Here is a 24,226-nt window from a genome sequence, read left to right as displayed (position 1 = left end):
CCCGGGGCCGGACGCGGCTTCTCCCTCCTCCGCCTCAGCCCAGCCGCCGCCGCTGCCGCTGCTTCCCCGCCGCCGCCGCCGCCGCCTCCTTCTTCTCCCGCTTCATGGAGCCATGGGCCGGGGCGGGGGCTCTCCAGAGAAGCGGGCCCGGCGGGCGGGGGAGGAGGGCAGCGCCCGCCGCAGCCAGGCCGGGCGCCGGGCTTCCCAGGGCCGCCGGGCAGCGCGGGGAGCTGGCGGACTGGAGCGAGGCCGAGGGAAGGTCCGCCGCTATCCCGGCAGCCTCCTCCCTGATAGTGAGGTAATGAGGGAAAAATGTACACAGTCCGCCAGCCTCCCATCGGCCCCGCGGAACCAGCCCGACCATAGAGAACGGAGGACAGTCTTCCCTCCCCCGAAACCATAGATGCCGCGGACTTCCGCTCCGGGTCGGACGACGCGCGCGTGGGCTGAGTTCCCCCCCTGTCACGTGACGCGGCGCACGTGCGAGGACAAACAGTCCCGGGGGCGGGGGGAGGCGGCGGGTGGGCGGGGCGCTCGGCTCGTGCCGCGAGCGGGCGGGGCGCGGTGCTGCCCCGCCCCCAGCTGTGCTGTGACCCGCCCCCCGGGGAAGGGGGGGCGGGGGGAGACACCCTCACTGGCGGGGGGTGGTGCCGCTCTGCCATAGGCTAGACGCGTTAGCGTCACTCCAAGGGGAGGGGGCGCGTTCGGACGCATCCATTCGGCGGCTCGGCGCGGGGAGCCCCGCCCCGCCGCACCCTTCCCCCCCGGGTCGGCCCGCTGTGGTCGGTGCCAACGGCCGCGGCTGCCCCGCCTCCATTTTGTGACTGGCGAGCGCTGAGGGGGCCGGTGGCCGAGGCTGCCGGCGGAGGGCATCCCGCGGCGGCGCGCCCTCCCGGCGCTGGGCCGGACGGGTCGGGGMTCCCCGCGGGGGGACGGCTCGTGTGAAGGTCGGAGTTGCAGTGAAACACCGCTCTCTCGGCACTGAAACGCATCAGTGCCTCAGCGCCTGGCAGGAGGGCAAGCCTACCGCAACCAGTGCGGTACAGCAAATGCAGGAGGACGCTTGAAAAATGACAATTTCAGATTTTTTAGCATCTGTGACAATGACAGCTTTTCCTCGTCCCTGGTGAAAGCCCTGCTTAAAAGGCACCTAAATCCCTCCTTCCACCCGTTCTGCATAACTGTGTTAAAAATACTGCACGTGCGTAGTCCTACCATGAATGGGTCCAGGATCTTCTGTAAAAATAAAGGCTCACTATATGTCAAAGCAGAAGCTTTGGCTATTTAAGTCTCTGCAATGAGGATTGCTGCAGCAGTCAAGGTGCTCAGGATCGATGAGGGAGCGGTGGTGGCTCCAGTGCGTGCAGCGCAGTTGTGATTGAGGAATGCTGCTGCAAACCCGACTGCTGCTGTTTTCCTCTGTTGCCTAAATAACAACTTCTGATTTACTTCTCTGCCCTTACTCTACATTCATAAAAGCAGCAGAGGATGTTGCTCTAACAAATGTAGAAATAATGGCCTTCGGCCTCATCCAACATGAGCCATTATTTCATTTTTGGATGTTAACATACAGCCCACATGAATTAGGATAGTCACTTGCTCAGTATACTTTCCGGTAATTTATAAAGAACAGGTAATTCCCAGAGGAAAAGCTACACTATCAAAGCAAAGAAGTTGCAATAAGTACAGATAAAGAGTGTGGTAGAACTGTAAATAAAGATGACTAGTTCCTTCCCCATGTTCCTTTTTACAACTCAGCTTTACTTCATGTTAATTCATTTTATTTTCCTCTAGCTTGAAAGGGGAGCAGTAAGATGGTCTGAGAACAGTGGTAAAACATAGAATAAAAAATCTATTTTTCAGCTATTTTTCTTAATTCAACTGTAAGCATTCTACACATTCAAACTCAGCATGTTCTTTAAAGGACAAAGCCCCCTGCTAGTATAAGCTGGTAGAAGCTATTTGGGACTGTAAAAAGGGAATTTATGGCTGATTGCTTAGATCAGGAATTGCACAAAGAACACCTAAGAGGCAAAAAGCAAACAGTTAGAAGAATCCAGTTAAATTTTAGTGAATTTCTTCCTCATTACTACTGAATAAAAACTATGTGTTCTCAGCACTAGGAGGACACTGAAATTATTACTGTTCTATGATGACTTTGCTTATGGTCTCTTCAGTCTAGAAGATGATACGTCTGAATACCAGCTTATGTAAAATTCTAATCAGGGTTACTACAGAAATCTTATTTAGAAGAATCAGATAAGAGTGTCCTAGAATAAAGGATTAAGAGCAATTTTTTGACTTAAAGCATTATAATGCTTTAAGAGCAAAATAAATGCACCTGCAGTACTTGAAAGAATCCTTCACCTCCCCCAAAAAAACCCACACCATTTACTGAAAATAAGCCTAGGATTTCATCCAAAAAGCTCTCTGCCAACAGTAAAAAACACTTCTGAACTCTTCAAGAGGCAACTTGATAACAGTGAATCAAGTACTTACAGCCTATGAAACTGGGACTCAGGGTCATCAATAGCAATGTCACTGTTCTAACATTACAGTATAAAACAATACTTGACCAGGTTGTGCGTGTTCCATAGCATCGAGGGCTACCACTTCCTGAAGCACAAGAAACGCAAGGTGATAAACGGCAGTGAATTTGATTCTCACCTTTCAATGGCTTACCTCTTGCATTTTAGTCCGCACTGTGCTGAAGTCCCTTGCATTTCAGTATACTTACGTATATATTCCCACCACTCTGGGCTTGAAAAATTTTAGTGATATTTTGATGTTTTCTTTCCTCCAGCCACAGAAAGTAGCAGCTTGTGTATCATAACTTGTTTCCTATTATCAAAGTTACAATATCATTACCTGAATTGTATTTTACAATTAGTAGGTTTTTATTTAAAAGAGTAAAAATAGAACTAATATGAAAACTGATTTGGCCACCTTTATGAAAATTCAAAGTTAAATGCACATGGGAGGGGGGAAATCCATCTTGCAATTTTAGGAGCTAAAGCATGAGTTAAGTTGTCTGTCTTTCTGCAGCAAGAGGCTGACTACTTTCCTACATCCCACTTCTCCCCAAAAGGCTTCTTTCAAGGCTTTAATTTATTTTTGAGTTTACACATTGAATGCTTCACTAGTATAAAGGTATACAAACTGCTTATGTACAAAAACCTCTGAGTCCTTTATTAATGTTTTCAAGATGTATGTGGTACATACAATTAACATCACACCAGCTACAGGAAGTACTCTGCTGCAAGAGGTACTTCAAAACAGGTATCCCAGAGCACCAACATAGACACACACACAGACACTACAAAAAAAAATCACTTTGAAATGACTCCCCGCATACTTTTTTTTCCTTTCTTTTTTAAATTGACAGCTAGGACTTCTGAACCATTGGAGATTCTAAATGTGGCAGATCTAGTGCAGTGGCACTGGTTTAAAGAAGGCTACTTCAGACACTGGAAGGTCAGAAGAATTGAACAGAGTAACTGAAAGTGGTGTGATTTTTCAGTGCTTTGAAGCATGGCTGTCTGGGCTGACCTCTGTGTGTCAGCTTCTCGATGTCCCCTGTAGAGTCTCCTGTGCATACACGAGGTGCATATACACCTGTAATTTACCCCTAAGCTGCAAAACAGAAGGAGGGCACAGTCCACCACACATTGCATCACTAGTTCCAATTAGTAGGCACTGACACATCAAGAGGATTAAACAAATGGGACTGCAAAGAGTTTAAAAATGGATGAGCCTGAGAGAAATCTTTGTTCATTATGACAGATCAGTGACAATCCCTTCAGGTCACCAGGCTTCACATGTCCATCTGTTGCCATCTGTTCCCTAAACTCACACTTTTTATTCAGATGCTCTGCTTAAAAAAAAACCCAAACTACAAAAAGTTTCAACTCCATTCTGTACATGTTTCTCCATTTCCAGAGTCATTATTCTGGCTTTAAACCTTCTCCTTTCGCTTTAATTTGGATACTTTCTTGACAGTTCCATTCTTGTTTAGAAGCTTCAAAACACGATCTTTATGATCCAAGACCTTTAGCATGGAGTCTCGAGCTTCATTGATTTGATCCATCACCAGTTTACACCTCTGCATATTCCCCTGAAATGAAACACTATCGTCATTAACAGCAGATTGTCTAGTCTAAGCAATCACTCTACCTTTTCATAATGCCACCTTTAAAATGATGAGACTGGAAACACAGGAAATGTACCTTTGATTTTTTAAGTCATCTCTAGCTCTTATTAACTGCAATAGGAGATTTCGTAATTCAGGGTACAGCAAATATGTTGGGCTGAGAGGCTAAACCACAGGAACCTACCTGTATCAGTTCATTTATTCTATGCAAGTCATCATCGGTTGCTGCTTTTTTCTTGGGAATGAGTCCCTCCTGTAGGGCAGTCAGTCTCTCATACACATCATGCTCCAAGTTTGTCTAAAAGACATCAGCACTTCATGAGAAGGTTTATCACCAGGCCAGAAAACATTCGCCCACATTAAGAAAGCTACACAGTGAAGATGATGATAATCTGTTCCCCTCTCAGCTGCTCATGTTAGTAATTCAGAAGATGGAGCCTTTGATGTAAAGTGTGGCACTACTCTTCTTACTAACATCCTATTTACAGGATTGCTCCATTTCTGAACAAACATGGATCCTAACCAGAAGTGCTTCCCCTGTTTCTCACAATACTATTCCAGGAATGCAGAGGTTTTGGGGAGTTTGGTGCTAGAATGCAGAGCACCTACCTCACCCCCAACCTGAAACAGAAGCATCCAGGAATGTGGATCAGTGCTGCCTCCTCAGATCAGCCGCACCATCCCAAACAGACGCTTCTTCAGACCTGTGCATCAGCAGGAGGGAGTTGCCAATTTTGATCATCTGTACAAAATACATCAGCTCTTATGTCTGGATCAAAATCAACACTCTAAGTTTCCAAGCCACTTACGCCACATTCCTGAGAAAGGGGAAAGCATGTCCCACTCCCTTTGGGCACTACAAACCAGCCTCGTTCTGGTATCCCAATGTCAGATGAGCATGTACTGAGTTTGCAAAAAACCATCCTGTCTTACAGCACTTTGTGTTCCCCCATGTTATAGGAAGCTGGCAAGTCACATTCACCTACCAGCTGCAGTAGTTGTGCCGCACAGAGATGGACCTTCCACCCTTGTGCACGACAGGATACACCCTTCTGACTGGCAATCTCTTGCAGCATGGCCTTTTTCTCTTCTGTCTCCAAAAAATACAAAGATGTGTTATTTACATTGAGAACAGAGGCCTGCCACATTCCTGTGAACAAAAATATTAATCCAACTCCCACTCTCCACATGTCCTAATAAATGAGGATGAGTGACATTTTTGATTAGGACAGAAAAATATCTACTCATCTGCCACATATGTGAAAGCTGCTCTCATTTATTAACAGATCATCTGGATTTCCAAAAAAAGTAAGTTCTACCCAGTAGAACTAGCTGCAATTATTCTGTGATTCTGTATTTTCATGTTTTAAGAAATGCACTGCTCAGTGCTTCAAACGCCCTGCAGGAACACTGTGGGGTTTGCCTTATACCACTGAAATACATGTCTGCTCCCTCCTGATGTTCTTACACAGTTGTAAAAACCCAATCAGCTTAGATGCTTAAAGAATTAAAAGATTAGCTAAAAAGCCTAAAAATAGTGGTTGATTTCCATTTTCCTCATCTTAAATTTTTTTTAAGTGACAAGACCCATTTGTTAGTTGACAATACTTGTTACCCTAAATCCAGGATGTTTTGTTAGGTAGTAAGAAAATCAGAGTATAGCATATCACTTACTTTTTTTTTTAAAGGAAGTTTTTATCATTGCAAGTAAAATATTTCTCAATAGCCATAAGGTATATTTTTTTCCTCTTACAAATTTATGGGTAATTCTGTTATGGCTAATTCTATGTAAGGTCGTTCCTTCCTGTCTCCTCTGTCTTTAGAGCTGAAGAGAGATTCAGGCAACGTCTAGCTAACAAGTCTTTCATAAGCTCACGTGATCAACCCTTGTTTCTGAATTGCAAGAAAAAAAAATCTATTTGTGAGATTGCTTGTCAACCTTAGCTAGCTAAGAATACTCCTAAGACACCATTCCCTGGTACACTGAAGCAGTTTATTCAGGATGAATGAAAATTCCAAATTACAATACAACGACTGACCTTTTACCCGGACATCACTGTATCTCTGAAAGTGGTGATAGGCAGCTTTCCAAGGATTGCGGTAGTGACGGAGCAATGTGATAGGCGGCCTTGGACGCACAGGGACATACCTTACACCTTCCTCATCTAGAAAAAGGTCCAGGAAGAACAACTGTGAGCATTAAATAAGTAGGGAAAAGTAGGAGATCAGCATGACCCAGTAACTCCAGCAAAAGATCAGTGAGCACTACTTTATACAAAAAGATGCTCTACGGGTTGAGAAAGGTCACATCCCCTGAACATCAATATGTAAAGAATAGATATTTAGATTCTGTATTATTTTTATTTCTGAAATGGGGGAAATGACAGAGCATGTTCTCTGAGAAAGAAAGGGAAAAGAAAATGTAAACATCTAAGTGGGAGGGGAAAAAAAACAAAAATCATTAGAGATGACATTACCTATATACTCCTTTGGAGGAGACTTGCGCTTTTCTGCCTTCACCAGCAAACTTTTGGCAGTGGATTTCTCATCATCAGTGCTATTTGTTTCCATCATGTCCCCTTCCTCTGTGGAGATCACATGCTGCTGCTTACGGGGTTTCTTCCTTGGGGAGGCACCAGGTGGTAAATCACTTGGTGGCATTGAAAGGTTGTTGGCCAACAATGCCAGAGATGGAGACACAGTACTTGTAGTCAAAGGAGGGACTGCTGAGATGCAAGAAAGAAAAAGAACACAAACTATCAGGAGTGTAAAGGTGCTACTGTTGTTTGAGCACTGTCTCCAGAACAGCAATTGCTATTCAATGCATTGTGAGGGGTGTGGATTTCATTGTGGATGCACTTTAGCCCCATGTGTGTACAAGACTAGATATTAAGCCAGGAGCAATCATTTGGAGCATGCCTATACCCTAAGATCCTTAGTGTCTCATGTACAGGAGCATAAAGAGTGAGCAGGGCAATCTTCCCTCAGTTCCTTCACATTCAAACTTTTTTAGTTGAATGCTACAAAAACAAATCCACACTAATATCACTCTTAGTTACTGTATGGAAGATGTCTTTCTTCTCTGAATCTATGCCACTGTGCATCACAGTAGACAGCAAGCAAGTCCCTTTTGCCACGTAGGTACAAAGTCGCATGCAGTCACATAGGGACTGCAGTACTCTCCCTGCAAGAGTCTACTTGGCCTGCCAAGTCAACAGCACCATGTCAGTAGGTTACTGCGCAAGTCAACACACCTCTGAAGTTGGGCAGCAGAGCGGCAGGTAGCCTGAGGGAACACTCCTCAACGCTCAGAGGGGGAAAAAGCTCAAACAGCAGCAACTGAGGCAAGTATGCCACAATCCACAGCAGAAAACCACTGGAATGAGATCTCTTGCAAATTTGGCACAGCCCACATGGTCAAGAAAAGACAAAAGAACCCTGAAGAGCTTAATTATATCTGGCTGTACTCCAGAGATATCCGAAGTAAGCAGCTTCTTCCATCACAGTTTTAGGGAAAACCATGAAACGATCAAGTAAAACAGAACTTTGATACCACATTACCCATGAACATGGGACACATTCATATCATTTTGTCACTGTATAGTCTGTGCACCGAGATCCATAAGGACTTGAAGTTTACTAATCCTGGCTGATGGCAACTACGACCAATTTGGATAGCAAGGCAATATACTGAATATTGAAAAAAGTTCAAGAGAAAATATCCATGAATTGCAGAAGTGCCCTATTAAGGTCCTAGCCTGGTCACTCATTCTTCACGTGCAATGAGGCCCTTGAATCTGAAGATTATGACTTGTGAGAAGACTGAGATTAACTGTACGCATTCATAATATACTGGCACTGCTGCTGAGTGTTTTTTTTCCCCTCTAGTAAGTAATTCATGCAGAAGCTTTGCAGTTGGATCACTTAAGCATGAACAAAGCAGTAGTCCCAAATACCAAGTGATTTCATGAAAGACTGACGAAAGGGCAAAGCAGTTTCAAAAAGGCAGGAGTCTAGTTGCTACTCTGCAACTCTTGTTGTTTGCAGCAGGAACTGCCTCATAGATGTTGTAATGCCCTTTCTTCCTAGGAGTCAGAAACTGATCTCAAATTCATTAAAGGAGTCCCAACTTAACTATCAACTAAGTCTGTTTTCCATTCTATTTACTGGGCCTTTAAGACTTCATACTCTATTCACATAGCACTTCATACCCAACCACATCACCAAAACCAAGTCCATTTTATCTCCTGGGAAGCAGTAGTTGGGGTGGGGGGGGGAAAACTATGAGAAATAAGGGGCATAGGAACCCTTTGACTGGTATTCTGTGCTACCATGAAAGACAGAGAATTTAATTTTTTGGATGGATGTGTTGAAATCCTCCTAGTTTCCTGAGAGAGACAGAAAAACACAACTTGATGCTGAACAACAGCCTACCAGATACTGGTCGCATTATGTCCATAGGTTCCACTTCTTCTTTGATCTTTATCTCTGGTACCGCAGGCCCCAGCACTGCCGAAAGGGCACTGCTCATGGTTGACGGAGGAGCAGGCGCAGCCACAATTGTAGTAGAAGTTGGCGGAGCGGCCGGAATGGCTCCTGGAATGGTGGACAGAGCGGCGGCGGGCTGCGATGTGGGACTGGCGGCTGCGATGATGGTTGGAATGGCCGAGGGGGGCTGCTGGGAGGTAGGTGGCACCGCAATGGTGGGCTGCTCGCTGCTCTGATTAGACACTGCCTCCATAGACACAGTTACTGGAGTGGCCATGGACACATGAATTTCAGGTTTCGGCTTGGCACTGTAACATTAAAAGAGGCAAAAAACCTAAAGATCATGGCATTGCTGCCTTAGAGTACTGCCGTCATGACTTTCTACCACAGACAAAATTAAGGAGCCACGCGGGATTCAGACTATCCAGTTTTTCTGCCCCAGGAAATAACACCTAGCTCAAATGTGTGGAGCATAACAAGAGACTATCATCTCAGTCTTAGCTTCACTTTTTTCCCCCCTCTTTCGAGTCCCTTGTATTTGTTATAGCTGCTATTCTCCTCCACTCGCTAAAACAAGTGAGTCTTATGACTAACTCCAAATAAATTCAGAATGCTCCTGAAAGTTGCAAGATACTTTCATAATGTGAACAAGAGGAATTTTTACCCAAAGCTTTTCTGCCCCATCCTCTGTTTCACAAGAGCTCCCACTGTAGCTAATAGTTTTAAAACAATACACACAACTGAAGCAGGGTAGAAGCTCCATTTGAACTTTCTTCAGCATTAATTTCCAAGTCAGACAGACTTAAGAGTTTGAGGCATATCCTTTAACACAATGTCAGTTTTCTTCTCTTTTGAAAGCCGATAACCACACTTTTTAAAAGGCTATTGCCTCAGTTTCACAATAGCAGAACTAGCCAAGTCTGTTCAACAAAGTTGTCACACTGACACATTCAAAATAGATCCTCAAGTTTCCCAGAAGAAAGGAAGCCATTTTAAAAGCCAAAGCATGCAAATCAAAATGCATTAAGAACATTATCATGCAGTTGGTTGTTTCTTAAAATCTTACCCAGCAGGCCTTGGCGATCCAGATGTGCTTCGCATAGTACTCTCCACACGTGTGCTAGCTACTTCAGGAGGCTGAGGGGGAATTAAGCTTTTTCGGACTGCCAGCCTGTAAGAGGAATTTTCAATCTGTTTATCTGTCTCTCTGATGCAGAGATAAATACCACTGAGAGCAAAGCAATCCACCTTCTCTTGCCAAAAACAGAACGGGAAGTATATCTGTATTGCTCCACTCTATTCTCAGAGTAACTGTGACCTATTATAGAGAGTCTCATTTTGCCTTTTCGAATAAGACCTTAAATTGTATTTTCTTTAAAGATAACAGACTAATTGCTCTGGCTTAGTCTCACTCAGTTTTAGGGCTCCTCCAGGAATGCTGCTTTTACTTTCATCTTGCCAGCCAAGACGCCTTCTTGAGACTGCCAGGCTCCAACAGTGGACAAGGAGTTTGGGCCGTGCCACTGTCCTCCCCTGCCATCACGAGACTGAGCAAACCACCTGGAACTAGCCAGTGCCCAGATGGACAACTGCTTCGTTCGGTTGGACTAGACTGTGTAAAAGCCTGACTCCAAGACTGCGAGCTCTGAATGTGGATGTTAAACAAAACACAGTACTCTGTACAGAAAAGTATTTTAGAGACTACTCAGTCTCCTGTGGGTCTGGAAGTGAAATTGTTGTCCAAAATAATCAACCCTTCAAATGGAAAAATTCTTTAGTGATCTATCTCCACTTCTTTGGTTTATGTTTCACTTTTAAGGCCTGCAGTTTCTCTGCCTTAAAAAAGGCATTTCCACTCAAAAAAAAAAGTTTGTTTGGTCTCACAGGGCATATTAGATCCAAACCTTTTCAGCTGTAGTCAGGAGAAAATGGATTGTTAATTCTAATGCTTTCTCTTGCCTCTTTATTCAGGCATTCAAAATTAGACAGATGACAAAATATTTTAAGAGTTTAAGTTACTCCCTCCCCTTTTCCTAATCAGACTGCACAGCAGGGTATTAATCCCATCCTTTCTACTCCTCCACAGATCCTTCCAAGAAAAGCAGAGAGAACAAAGCATGGAATTCTAATTTTAGTAGATTATGAGCTCTTTGTTTTTATTAAACTAAGCAAGAAAGTTTCAAATCCATTTTCCCTCAAAAGGTCACTTCCAAGAGTGAAAGACAAATTGTCCTTCCTCACATCCCATTACTGACAACAAGAGAAAACTAGAACCCGCCCTGGTAGAAGAGAAGTGTTTCACAGATCAGCAGGTTGCACACAATCACTGCTGACTGAATGATCTTCTAGAGCTTTTCACATCACTGCTGCAACTGTTCCATTTAGCTGGACTAGACTGCACAGAAGTGTCATTTACACGTCATCACCAATCCTACTCACCCATCCGTGGTTGGTTTCTTCCGGAGAATGCTTGGGCGTGGGGAAGAGCCCTGGGCTGGTGCACTGGCACTGGCACTCTGGCTATGGGTTTGCACAACGGTAGTCGCTGCAGAAGCTGTATTGAATGTGTTGCTAATAGGATTGGCTACAATGGTGGCTCCATCTGCCAAGACCACTGCTGGGAAGGATGGACATTGACACAGGAGAGGGAAAAGGGAACAGATACAGAGAAGAAAAAGCAGCAGTTATTTAAAGAAATACGATGATGAAGCAGGTGTTTGCAGAACACATGCTGCCCATGCTCCCCTGATTCCCTCAGTCTTTAACTGTAGCTTTCAAACCACTTTGTAAGCGATACCTTCACTACAAAGCAATTTGATAACTGAACCTTCTGTAGGACAGACGGAAACTACTTCCTGCCTAATGACTGTTGCTAGGGAAATACTCTTTTCCAGATGAAACAGAAAAGGCAGACATCACTAGGGAGATCACCAACACAACTGTGTCAACGGGAAAACACTCCTAGTAGAGTCCACGTGGCAATACATGCCACTTGTAAGTAGCACTCGTCAGCTGTGTTTACATTCTGACCTTCTGCCAAGGCTCTTTGGCCAACTCAGCTACCAACTGATGCAGAGTATTTAGACAGTCAGGAAGACACCACACGACACGTCTGCCAGCTTTGCTAGCAGCATATTCTCTTTGCTGCTGTATCCTCTTTCTTCAGTAAGCCGTCGGGATTTCACTGGACCAATCATTTTTCATGCATGAGGGTTTCCAGCACAGTCCAAGATCAGGTTACCAACTGCTGAAGGTACCTGGCCAGATTTTTTGATTGCTGTTGTGATCTAAGGTCTAGCTGGAACAGTTCACCAAATGTCATGCTACCTGTAACTAACACTTCCCACAAGGGTTTACTGAAGAGAATTATTTAAACTTGGGCACTATCAGCCTTTTCAGGTGAAGTAGCCCTTCCAATGCTACCCATATACACCACCCTGTACACTTGAAATTAAGAAATAATATTTACAGAGGCAAAAACCGTTGCTGGGAGAACAGGCATATAAGTGTATTTAACATCCACTACTGGACCACAGCGACTATAAGATCATTACTTGGAGGATAACAGCAAAGCTTAAGCCAAAACACCTTGTAGGACAGTTTGAAGCTCAGATGCTTTGACCAGGTCCAAAGCAGGGACCCTGCTGGGGACAGTTACCTGAAGTCTTTGTCTCCGTCTGTGGCTGCTGAGCACTGATCGGCGCTGGCTGGAGTCCCTGCGTGCCAATGGGTGCAGTGGGGTGCAGTCCCTGTGTCCCAATTGGTGCTGGCTGAATGCCCTGCGCGCTGATGGGGGCTGGCTGGATCCCCTGCGCGCTGATGGGGGCCGGCTGGATCCCCTGGATGTGCCGGGCATGAGACGCATCTACAGTCATCAGCTGCATGGGGTTGAGGTGGACAGTGGAGGCCACTCCTACGCCAGTCTGAGCCGTGATTGCCGAGTTAGGCGCCTGGGCTGAAACTGGGAACAGCAACATGGATATCCCATCACTCCTGCCCAGAGCGTCACCTTGGTTCCCCAAGCACCTCTCACTGGGCTGAAAATATTTACTTTCAAAGAAAATTTTTATTTTAACAATTAATTTGCCAGCCTGCTTAGAGCAGTGACAAATTCCAGTTTGACAGCAGAGAGGCCAGATTGTCTGCCAGAAGAATTACTATTTATTTTCATTCCATTTTCTATTTGATATTGCTACAAGAGAGCAAAGTTCAAGTTTATCCTATTTTTAAAATTAGACTCAAGTTACATTTCTGTACCCGACTTCCAATCTCAGAAATCAGTGCACTACTTTTGCTCACTGTAATATTATCTTGCAAAGCCTGTAGGCGCCAACACTTGGCATTTTCCTTTTTTAAAAGAAAATTAGGGGGCTAAAGCATTTCTTTTCAGAAGACAGTCTTTCACAGAGATGATCATTTACATCAACTAAAAAGAGAAACACCTGTGATTATACAAAAAGCAGATGAGGAAAGCAGACTCCAGCATAAGTACCTTAAGATGTGGCTGACTTACTTCTCCCCTTCCCCCAGCCACATAATCATGAAAAATTTTCCTTAGCGCAACTGGACAAAAACGTTCTGAACTTGAGTACAATTTTACCTGAGGCAGAAAGGGGTTTACAATTATAGGCTGAACCCCACAGCTAAACTGAACATAAGATCTTTTTGTGGTCGAACAACATTCCCTATGAAGTACCTATTCTAAGAAGTTCAATTAGTCGATTTGTATTTACAGCTCTGAGCAACTAAGATTCTGTCTTCCCAGATCTGCTAGAAGGTGTACCGCACATCTCCTGAACAGCTGCAATGGGCACTATTCAGCAGTGTTGTCAGACTGTCTGCAGCTTCCGGATCTCCAGATTCCCAGAATTTACAGAACATTATCACAGTTTCGACAGCCAGACACAGAAGGCAAGTGCTAACTTGCTAACAGTGGCGAGCCCTCTCATCACCAGGTAAGCTGGTTTGGTCATTACCACAGGATTTCGATCAAGTTCTTGTGCTGACAAGCCACTTGAAAAACAGCTATCAGAAAACTGAAATCTGGTACCAGGTCCTGCAAAATGGCTTCTATATGGAAGTATGGCACACAAATTCTGTTAGTTAAACACCCTACATGAAGTGTTCTTGTTGCAGAATTTTCTATCCAACAAAATAATTTTGGAGACTATACAAGCACAACCAGCATTTGGAAAGCCAAAGCCAATAAACTTCCTAAAAATTCCACATTTACACCCCTTATCCCAGTGATTTTTTTTTAAAGCCTCCTCTATACTTTTAATCTAAGCCCTCAAGTGGCTGTCCTCAGCACAGTTGCATGTCCCTCCTGACCCTGATGATACCCCGAATTCTCTGGGGTTGTCACCAGTTACTGCCATAATAAGTACTTTCAAATGATGTTTCACATCAATTTTGCAAGCAAAGTGTCTCTCAGTGAGCTTCTGCTGAAGAACCCACATCTGTTCTTTATCAACATTAGCCTAGCATCTCCAAAACACCACCAAAATTTAAGCTCCTGACAGCCTGCCTTGTGGGCTCACACAACATTCCCATGGCAATGTCAGCGACTCCTTTGACATGTCCTCACTGTCTGATACCTGCAGCAGAATGCTGCGTTCCACATCTACCAGCTGAGTGCAGGACAAACATGAAAAAGCATGTTGCTTCAGAGGCTCTGTAGCCACTTCTCAACCACAGCAGCCAACAGCCACCTGACAGTGCTCACCTGCATATTCTCCTTTAAAACCCTTCAGTCAAAAAGCAGGAAAAATGTAAAAGGAGCTCACTTTTCCTTCATGCAAGTCATTTTAATCATCTTGAAAGCCCACCTGAAATCCTGATATGACTTATAATCAAGCCTTATGACCTTTCACTGGCACTTCAATGACAGAAAAGAAAGAACAGGCCTCAGTAATTCATCAGTTCCCCATGCATATCTTCCTATTCAGCAAACAGGCTTTGCCACCTCAAAGTCCTTCTGAATTCCTTCTGTACCGGTCAGGGGTAACATGCTGCCAGCAGACAAAGGTACTGTATGAAAATCCAAATTGTAAATATTGCTGGGGTTTGGATTATGAGAATTACCACATGCCCCAAGCCACTCAGTAAAATAAGTGTTCTAAATTTTGTCACTAAGACCGACATGAATTTGGGTTGACTAGATGATCTCACATTACTTATGCAACAGTTTGCAGAGTCGAAAAACAAAACAAGAAAAGCAACAGTGGTATGTGAACTGTCTCCATTCTTTTAAGTAGAACACATAGCCTGATATCAAAGTTAACAAATTTGTTGCTGATCAGTTCAAGATTATCAAGTCCATTAACACCATTTCACCATCCTCCATTCTGCTCATGGGCCTTTAGCACAAAGAAGAAAAAAAAAAACCCAACACCCACACCCACCTCTTTTCCCTGCATCTCAGATTCCCAAGATACATTTATATTTTGGCACAAGCATGCAACGCAGCCTATTTTTTCCACTTTTGGTTTCCACCATATGTGACCAACGCTATCATATGTTTTCTGACAAGCTCCATAATGCAAAGACCCATGAAACTGCCAGCTTCAGAGACTCAGTTTTCTCTCTCAAACTGTACATTTATGTGTGAAGAGATGAAAATGGGCTTGTCAGAACACTAAGAAATGAAGACATATTGAGAGGGCTGGTTTAGGGGAGTTTAATTGTTTTTGATTTGTGGAATCCAAAACTTTTCTCACAGCGGTACAAACCCTTGGACAGCCTATGTGAACCTCCCAAGAAAATGGTTAGTAGCCGTGTTTAGTAGGCCTCTGAAGTAGTTCAAAACACCCTGCTCATATCTGTTCCCTTCAGCCAACCACAAATCAAAAACCTTGATTGTCAGAATCAAGCCTACAGACATCTTGGCCTCTCCCATTGCTACAGCTAACACGTAAGCTAACAAGAGAACAAAGCGTCAAGGTCAGCTTGCGCCAAGATCTCAGAAGAGGTCTTACCTGGGTATTGGCGAATGGTGGACACGGAGCTGGTGATGGGCGTGTAGGTGTGTGCAGTCAGAGGATAGGCAGAAGGCGGGTACGTTGGTAAGAAATACTGGAACTGGACAGGCACTGACTGCCTACAGGCAAAAACAGCAAGCATCACACACACCATTTCAATTATTCATCTTCAACCCCGGCCTTTGGGCCAAGCCCTGGTTTATGTAATCTCATCTGTCAGAAGCTGTGAAGCATCTTAACTATAGTTCATTTAGAAATACCAAATCCCACCAAGTTTTTAAAGACATTATTTCACGAAATAGCCTACTCGCACTCCCTCTCATTCATAGAGGTGTTATTTCCCCACCTGTTGTCATTTCTGGTTTCCATTGCTACGGGGTTTGGAGATGCCCGGTGACCAGGGATGGGGATAAGATTACTCCTCTCTGCTGTATAATCAGACTGGATCCGGGGAGAAGTATGTGTGATTTGCTGAGGAACCACTTTAGCTGCACGAAGACAAACAAGAAATCAATTATCAGACAAAGAAAAAGTCAGCAGACCCTGCAAAGGCAGGACTGTAATTCTCCCGGCTAAAAATCAGATTATTTTCTACCCACAATGATGATGCATTCTATTTCATCAAGAGGAAGAAAGAACAAAGCACATCCATCTTATGTTTTCTCCTCAGTTTGTATGAGAATTCAAGGACAGTATGAACACACACACAAATTGTATTTCCTAACAGACTAAGTTATCCTCGCTCAATAAAGTTACATTTTTACAATCAGCCCAATCCTTTCTGCTGTCAGGAACTTCTAAGTTTTCAAAGCAGAACTTGATATAAACCAAGGGAAATGTGACAAAGGGCAGACATATATACACTGGGGGCGGGGGGAAAGACTACCAGGAAACACTAACGTATGGAGATGTAACTCCATTTCCTGGGAATTTATGGCAAAGGATGATATAAAAATTTTCAACAAAATAAGCACATAAGGAGGTGGGCAGAAGAACAGAGATGAACAAAAGGAGATATAATCTGAACACCAGCAGTTCTGTTGGAAGCATATCTCAGGCAGGTTGTACATCTGTTCAGTTTCCCACCATAACAGCTTAGATTTCCACCTTCAACTGAACATGCTAATCAAGCTTAACTAGGATACAGCTAATACCTCTAAAAGCAAAGGAAGGAACTGACAGAATCAACTGAGAAGACCAAATTCACATCACCAAGAAGTTACAACTTCTAGAATATAGACTGCAGGTTCTGAAATGCCAAAAGGCCCAAGTTTGTCTAAAGATTCAACTGAACAGATTAATGAGCCGTTTTATTACTTATTTCTCCCAGAACATTTATTTCTTCTCGGTATTAAAAAAAGTTATGCCCCAGCAGACCTGTTAATTGATTTCTCACAGCCTGAACAGATTTTCTTCCCCTTCTTAATTTCCAAATATGCACAAACACTGCTAGCGTAAAGAGAAAACTGAAGTATCAGTTACACATGTTCTTCTTGAAATTGAAGTCACTCACCAACTGGGATGTTTGAGGTTGTGACAGCAGTAGCATGGGAAGAATGGGAAGGCATTGTCATGGTGACAATGGTACTGGTAGGCGCTTGGGTGTGAGAAACAGAACCTAGAAGGGAGGGAGGAAAAAAAAAAAAAAAAAGTAAGATCTTTCTATGGAGCCCTACCACACTAGTATATGTATATCCAAATAAAGACAGCAAAAAACCCAATCCAGACAACCTCCTGAAGAACACAGATTTCTCTCCTTAAGTCTGTTCATGCGCTTCCAAATGCGGTCTTTACCATAAGTGTTTTCTCAAAACTAATCAGGTTCCATCTTCAAGGAAAGAAGCCTCCCACCGTTGCATTATGAACACTCACCAGCTGTGGTTGCTGAAGCAATGGTATTCGTTGCCAAAATAGGTGCCACTGTTGCTGCTGCCACTGGAGTACCAGTACTGAAAATGGTTTTCTATAAAAAGAAGAGAAAGCTTCATGTCTAGACAAGTATATTTTTAGTATTTACTTAGCATGGAATCATGCTGCACTGACTCTAAAGAACATGAGTTTCTAACCTAATATTAACTCTTTTCCCAAATTTAATCTTAGCTATGAAGGTATAGATGAGAGAGAGCCCTGAACGAAACAAAAGGGGGTTTTCCTCTAGCAACTGACCTGAGCCATGGTGTGGAGCTGTGGCTTCTGTGTTCCTATAGCTGGGTGAGACGGTAGTGTAATTCGAGTAGCTGTATCTCTTGGCTGTGCAGGCCGCTGAATACTAATAGCTGCAGAAGGTGGGTGCTGCTGGATAGACAGAGTGGGTCGACTAGAAATAAAGAAAAATAACAATCAGGAAAATAATCATATGGGTACTAAATCTGAAAGATAAAATGCAGAGACACAAATCAGGCCTCTTTGACAGCACCAATACTATCAACTATATGTTAAAGCAACAAGGGAAACTGAACAACACTGTTCTATCCTCACCGTGTATCTTCTGTAAGTATCCGTCTAGGACGTATTTATAAATATCTAGTATCAGTTGATAAAGACGACTATCAGGGATGCTTTAAGTATTTCAGATTCACGTGYAATTTTTCATTGTGTCTTGCACAAAAAGATGGGCTGCATTATCCACAAGTTCCTAAAGCCAGAAGTCTGCTTTCCCAGAAGCAGTAGATAACAGACTGATTCACTAAGCTTTTTCTTTCTCAGAACAGAGAGCAACAGTTCATGTTTATAGTAGTTTTCAATCATCACAGAACTGGAAGCATTTTGCAAGCATTACTATTTTTGTATTATATCATCCCACATCTAGAGGAGCATCAACTCAGGATGACTAACACACACACTTTCCTTTCTCGCAGTCTGTAAAGTCAGAGCACTGTAGATACCACAGAATTTGCCTCAAGCTTCTTTACCTGAGGGTTGACTCTGTAGCATGTGCCGCTGTTGTAGTTATAACTGGAGACTGAGCTCTTGTGGCCGAGACAGTTGCCACCACAGCAGGAGGAATAGTGCTTGAAGTTGTCACAGGAGGACGAGACTATAAAACCAAGTAAGAAGAGCGATTCAGAGAACTGCAATTTAGACAATGACTAGGAATTACTTAGCTAAAACTAGTTTTCCTAGATCTCGTCATAAAGTTTTGGCATTCTAAGATGTTCAGTCTTTTGGAATTGATCTGCAAGCTCCAAAGCAGATCTGTCCTGGTTTTCACAGCAGGTATATCAGAGGGAATCAGTGACCAAGAAAGTTAACAAGACCAGATCTGTACAGACATGATTCAAAAATGCAGGACTCTATAGATGTTTTGGGGAAAAGCCAAAGGACTGTTCCCTGCAGAATGAAAAGAAACCTTGAACTAAGCATACCTAGAAAAAAAAAATCAAAGGTGATGACACTGAGATCTTAACTGTAAGCGTAAAGTAAAGAGGTTTAAGCCTTTATTCTAACTTTCAACACTAACACTATTGTAGCTAGAAGATCTCTACAATCTTTTGTATATCAGCCTAGATACATATATAAGCAAAAGCACATTAAAATGAGATTTTATTATTATTAATTCTACATCAATACATATATTTAAGACTAAATCAACACCAGCATATCATATCAGACCTTCCAGGGCTTCAAAACTTAAGTATATCTAAACTAAATCTTCTTCCCAACTCAGGAGACGGTTACAAACCTGATTTCTGGCACCAAGTCTACAAAGAAAACAAAACTGCAGGACTAATATTTACTCCACTGCTTGTTATCAGAAACTGGTACCCGAGAAACAGAATCAGAAGAAAGCTGCCAGTAGCCTCAGCCCGGTAAATACAGAGTTACAGGTTACTTGTTTCAAGCAGGTGTCAGGCAAGATTTGGAGCAGATGGTCAGTGTTTCTGCAGAGCCGCTTAGCTGATACCTGCCTGGATTGGTTGGTGAATGATGTGCTGAACTGCTGGCTGAGCTGCAGCTGCATTTGGCAACTGTGACGCTGGTCTGAGGACTGTGGTTACTTTAGAGCTGGACATCATCGCAGCAGCCGCTGCACCTGGGAAACAAACCAACCGTGTTGAAGTACCAGGTATCCAAAGGGCTCAACTATGACTGCAGAGACAGATTCAGTTAGCTTCATTTCACACATATTTTAGTTCAAGTGACATAGGTTTAAAAGTAAGGCTTACAACAAGGATAGCTAAGATTCACAAAAGCATTTGGGGTAGGACAGATATTATTTTAATGAATTGATTTTATTGATCCTCTTCATTCACCTATATACAATAATGTTATTTTGTAAATCTGATCTTTTATTCAAGCTATGGAAATGAGTAGGAATAATTCAAACAATCTGATTATTGGACTAACGTGAAAATGAGTCACCTGATACTAACAATCTATCTGCACCTGCCAAAGTTCAGAAGAAAAAAAATACATGTGCAATAAATAGAAAAAAACCCACAACTTTTAAACCTGCAACAGCATAGAACTTTGGTTAATTTGTCTCCTATTTGTTGTCTCCTGATCATAAGAAATCACTGTAAAAGGCAAATAGCCTTGAAAACATTTGACGGACTAAACTGTATAGTTTCTGTAAATGTCACTTTATTCTCTTGAGCTAATATTTTCAATGAAGTGAGGGAAAGAGTAGGAGGTGAAAAAAAGGAAAATGCACACTAACTGAAAATACAAAGTTTATATCAGCTGCCCCACAGGAGTCAAATGAACAAAACTACATTTTACTTGAACTACGCAGTCCTTCCACCTACTCTAGTAAAAGAAGATTATGTCTTTGTTCATGTCAATTTTCTTTTTTCTTGAGCAACATAATAATGTGAAAAGAAATATAAATTGTACTTTGAAATTTGTATCAATTTAAAGTTGAACTGGAAACCCAATCCATAAGCTTTTTAAAAGTAAATCTATAATGAGAAATTGTTTGACAGACTATGCTAACTGAGCACACGGCTTCTTTTAAGGGGCTGATCTCCCATTTTGTAAGCCATAGCAACCAGAGTCCTGGGAGACAAGAGTCTATGTAGTTAGCACCAGCATTTATCTCAAGCACAAATGCACGCAGGATGATATATTAGCATGCACAACAATGTGTGAGTGATCCTGTGAAAGGTGGTTACAAGAATATGCTGCACAACTTTAACTGCCCAGGACGCACCGTCACAGGCGAGCAATGCTTGCCACCAAGAACATGGGGGACATTTTGCATGACAGGCCAATCTATACTAGGGTATATTTTTTTCCTGAAAACGTTTACTGTTTTACCACCACAAAACTAGAGTAAGGGAAATGCTGGTATCTGCCAGCATTTTAAACACTGTCACACAGTCCTGCCCTAACTGACTGAGGGTAGTGTAGTACTTAGAAGGCCAGCAGTTACCTGAAGTCCTACTTATGCTAGCAGTCTTAACAGCTGAAATACTACCTGTGTTAGCAGTGAGAATTTTGGAGATGAAGGCTAGATGCCCCTTCCCTGAGAGGTTATGAACAGAAGTCTGCAGCAGCACCACTAGATCCGGCTTTACCTCGGGGTAGGTGAGAAGCTCCAATGTGTAGAGAAGGCCCAGGAGCACTGCTTCTGATGATAGACATCTGCACGTTGGTGGCCATGATGTGGTGCAAGTTACTAGGATGTCCCTGCAGAGTTAAAGAAACAAAAGAAACCCCAATGAACTATGAGCTGTGCTGACAAGCATTAATGGCCACACTAACAGCATCTACCATACAAAGGTCCCAAAGACAAAAAATAGCTTTTGTAGAAGCGTGCAGTGCACACAGGTTGCATGCATTGCAAGTGAGTAGAGAAACAGGCAGATGTTTCTACAGAATGAAGTCACACAGCCTGCTGACTTGTGCAGAAAACGTAAATGTTTATCTGTTTCAGAGTTCTGCTTCTCTGGTTGGCACGTTGGTGACTGTCAGTCAGCAGTCACCCACCTAGCAAGCAGAGAGATGGCCCTTCTGCCATTAGTGACTTCTTTCTAAGGCACAGGTTCACACCACCTCTTCAGCAGAGTCAAGAGAACGGGGCAAACCTGGCAAGCACTGCAATAAATAAACCCCATTTTCCGATAATGCTGGTATTCATTAAAATAACAAAATCCACTGAAACTGCCGCACATCCTTAGCCAGTCCAACTCGGATCCACCTAAAGACACCTTACATGAAAACCCTGAGACTTCAGAGGCGCAGTGATGAGTGTCTTGGCAAACTAGTTTCAGACCACAAGGACTGGGATTTGGCTTTGTAGTCAAAGTTACATCAAAAACTAACGCATTATCTACACACTTTTCCCTGCCAAATTCTCCAACTAGTGGTTTAATAAGAATACAATGCAAAACATAACCATTTACCAGCATTTTCTGCTCTGCTCCCAGAGGAGCTAAAGAACACAGCACTAGTGAATCCCAGCAGTTTGTCTATACTAGAAATTCTTCAAGTGAAACCAAAACAGCAGGATCTTTTAAGGAAAAGCTCAGCTGTGTAACAGCTTTTGGAGCTTTTCAGGTGGAGCATTACAACAAAGTTGGAGCAGTTTTCTAACTGAGACTGAGGTTTAATGCTCCAAATAAAACTGATCCAACTGTTCATGGCCACTGAACAGGGAAGTAAGCTCTCTGCCTTCCCTCCAAGATCCCTCCTCCACTGCACCAATATAAGTATTGACCTGACTTAGCAGTGAGCTGGAACAGAACAAACAAACCTGTTGTCCACTGATTGTTGCCACTGGAATTGTTGGAGCCTGTGGGATGCTGCTTTCCATGGTGACAGTGACCTGTCCAGGAACCTTCGTGGGAGCTGACAGAGTAGAAGGTGGAGCAGGAGCAATGGGCCGGCTGGGCATAGTGGGCTTCAAAGGTGGCTACAAGAAACACAAAGACTGAAACGTTGGCAGCTCCAAATGACAGCTCAATGTGGAAGCCAAAATCATTTCTGGGAATCACAACTTGGACAGAAAGTCAGCCTTGCCCAAGGCTAACTCTGGTTAAGTATTTGGAAAGGAAGGATATTGGCCGTCAAGGGCTATTCCTTTTCATTTGAGACAAGGAAAGGACATCTTTTGTACTGGAAACAAGCACCTTTAACATACAGCATGAGTCACAAGTGGGATCTGTTGGGGCTACGGTATTCTGCTACAGACACAGAAACATTATCAGTTAATTTAGTATTCTCATTCACTCTTCCAGAGAAGACTTCAGGAAACTGACTGAGATCATTTTCGCTTAGGAGACAAATAACAAGAGAGACCCACAAAAAGAATGCCATGATACTGGGAAGCCCTCAGTGGGTCATGTGGAAAAGCTACACATACAAGGAAGTGTGCAGTCAGTAGAAGCACAGCATTGCTTAAGGAACAAAAGCAGATGAGTTTTTGGTGCGTTTTATGCTTGTTCAATACTCAGAGTTTTAATGTAGGTTAAATAAAGCTACAGATACCTTCGAGTTACTTGCGATAAAGTAAGAAATTTGCTTGCTTTTTCTAATTCAAATATACTTTTCTCCTACGAATTGTGGGCCTCCTGATTACCTTCATAAGTCCATCTGAAAAGGAAAGTGGTACAGCTGGAGTCAAATGTGCTGGTGAAGCTGTCACTGTCACCGGGGCACCAGACTGCACAGGATGGTGCTGTGTCAACATCTGAACCTGTGGATATGGCCGAACCACGACTGGTTCCTGCTTTTCTTCTCGAGGTTGTATGGAGCCACCAGGGCCAATGTGCTCCCTAGGAGCAACTTCAGAGTCTCGATTAGATTCATCGCTCACTGGTAAAGAGAGGAAAAAAGGAACTCTGAGGAAAAGGATGAAAATGGGTAAGGAATATGCACTGATAATTCACCAGGTCACAGATGGGATGCCAGAAGCACACATGCAAAAGGAGACAGCTGAAAAGAAGTTTGCCCTCACGAAGAAACATGCCAATAGAGAAAAACCTAAAAGCATTGGCACCGCTTCTCTGTAGCCCCCTTCAGCACTGAAGGGCCATCCCCCATAAAGCAGGGCACTCTGGGCACATCTCCAACATGCACATCTAACAGCCTCCTTCAAAGCAGCACTGACAGTTTTCTCTTTGAAGTGAACAGGCTGTGTTTATGCATGTGGCATAGAGTCTCATGTCAAATACTTGCTATCAAAAAACACATGGTGTAGCTGAAGGTCAATGTAATCAAGAGTATCAAAGAAAAATAAAAACACCCCTATCCCACCCCTCCACCCAAAGGTCACCTCTGGTAGCCTAGCAAAACCCGCAGGGACAACACAGACTGGAATTAGGGCTCCTGCTCCATTTCCAGCTGTCTGAAGCGTTCCTGTACTCACTAATCAGTTCTTCTGCTAAAAACACACTGAGAAATACCTCAGTGAAACGCAGACAACCCAAATAAAAAACAAAGGGGAAAACAGCAACTCCGCTCCGAGCGCTGCCTGGCAGGGCCGGCAGCTATGCGGATTTCCGCGCTGTTCCCCCCCGGCACACACACTTGCGTTAACCAGCTCCCACGCTGGCTTTCAACGCGGCGGCCGCCCGCCCCGGCAGGGCCCGAGGGGCCGGGCCGGGCCGGGGGTGACGCACGCAGCCGCTGTCGCTTCCCGAAGCGCCGCGTCCCGCCGGCGGCG

At 43.5% G+C, this 24,226-nt stretch overlaps 2 protein-coding genes across 2 annotated transcripts in view; both read right to left on the bottom strand.

The window, feature by feature from the left end:
* Positions 1-439, bottom strand: part of AMMECR1L (AMMECR1 like) — a 16,168-nt gene extending 15,729 nt beyond the window's left edge. The window contains exon 1 of the mRNA XM_026080138.1: positions 399-439. The gene's annotated coding sequence lies outside the window, so the exon portion shown is untranslated. The remainder of the gene's footprint in view (positions 1-398) is intronic.
* Positions 440-3,163: 2,724 nt separating this feature from the next.
* SAP130 (Sin3A associated protein 130) overlaps positions 3,164-24,226 on the bottom strand; it is a 22,565-nt gene continuing 1,502 nt past the window's right edge. The window contains exons 2-20 of the mRNA XM_026080065.1: positions 23,141-23,402; positions 22,316-22,474; positions 21,138-21,249; positions 19,527-19,651; positions 18,531-18,655; positions 17,785-17,935; positions 17,491-17,581; positions 17,132-17,236; positions 15,965-16,106; positions 15,616-15,737; positions 12,297-12,599; positions 11,078-11,255; positions 9,705-9,809; positions 8,585-8,946; positions 6,628-6,876; positions 6,190-6,315; positions 5,137-5,240; positions 4,335-4,448; positions 3,164-4,114 (exon numbers count right to left, since the gene is read on the bottom strand). Coding sequence (XP_025935850.1) covers positions 3,956-4,114; positions 4,335-4,448; positions 5,137-5,240; positions 6,190-6,315; positions 6,628-6,876; positions 8,585-8,946; positions 9,705-9,809; positions 11,078-11,255; positions 12,297-12,599; positions 15,616-15,737; positions 15,965-16,106; positions 17,132-17,236; positions 17,491-17,581; positions 17,785-17,935; positions 18,531-18,655; positions 19,527-19,651; positions 21,138-21,249; positions 22,316-22,474; positions 23,141-23,402 — 3,094 coding nt within the window. The 3' untranslated portion in view covers positions 3,164-3,955. The remainder of the gene's footprint in view (positions 4,115-4,334; positions 4,449-5,136; positions 5,241-6,189; positions 6,316-6,627; positions 6,877-8,584; positions 8,947-9,704; positions 9,810-11,077; positions 11,256-12,296; positions 12,600-15,615; positions 15,738-15,964; positions 16,107-17,131; positions 17,237-17,490; positions 17,582-17,784; positions 17,936-18,530; positions 18,656-19,526; positions 19,652-21,137; positions 21,250-22,315; positions 22,475-23,140; positions 23,403-24,226) is intronic.

This window comes from Apteryx rowi, unplaced genomic scaffold (genome assembly GCF_003343035.1).
Source record: "Apteryx rowi isolate R43461 unplaced genomic scaffold, aptRow1 scaffold_51, whole genome shotgun sequence".
In the NCBI taxonomy this organism is placed as follows: domain Eukaryota; kingdom Metazoa; phylum Chordata; class Aves; order Apterygiformes; family Apterygidae; genus Apteryx; species Apteryx rowi.
Note: the sequence above shows the minus strand (reverse complement) of the source record. Positions and strands in the feature narration are given on the sequence as shown.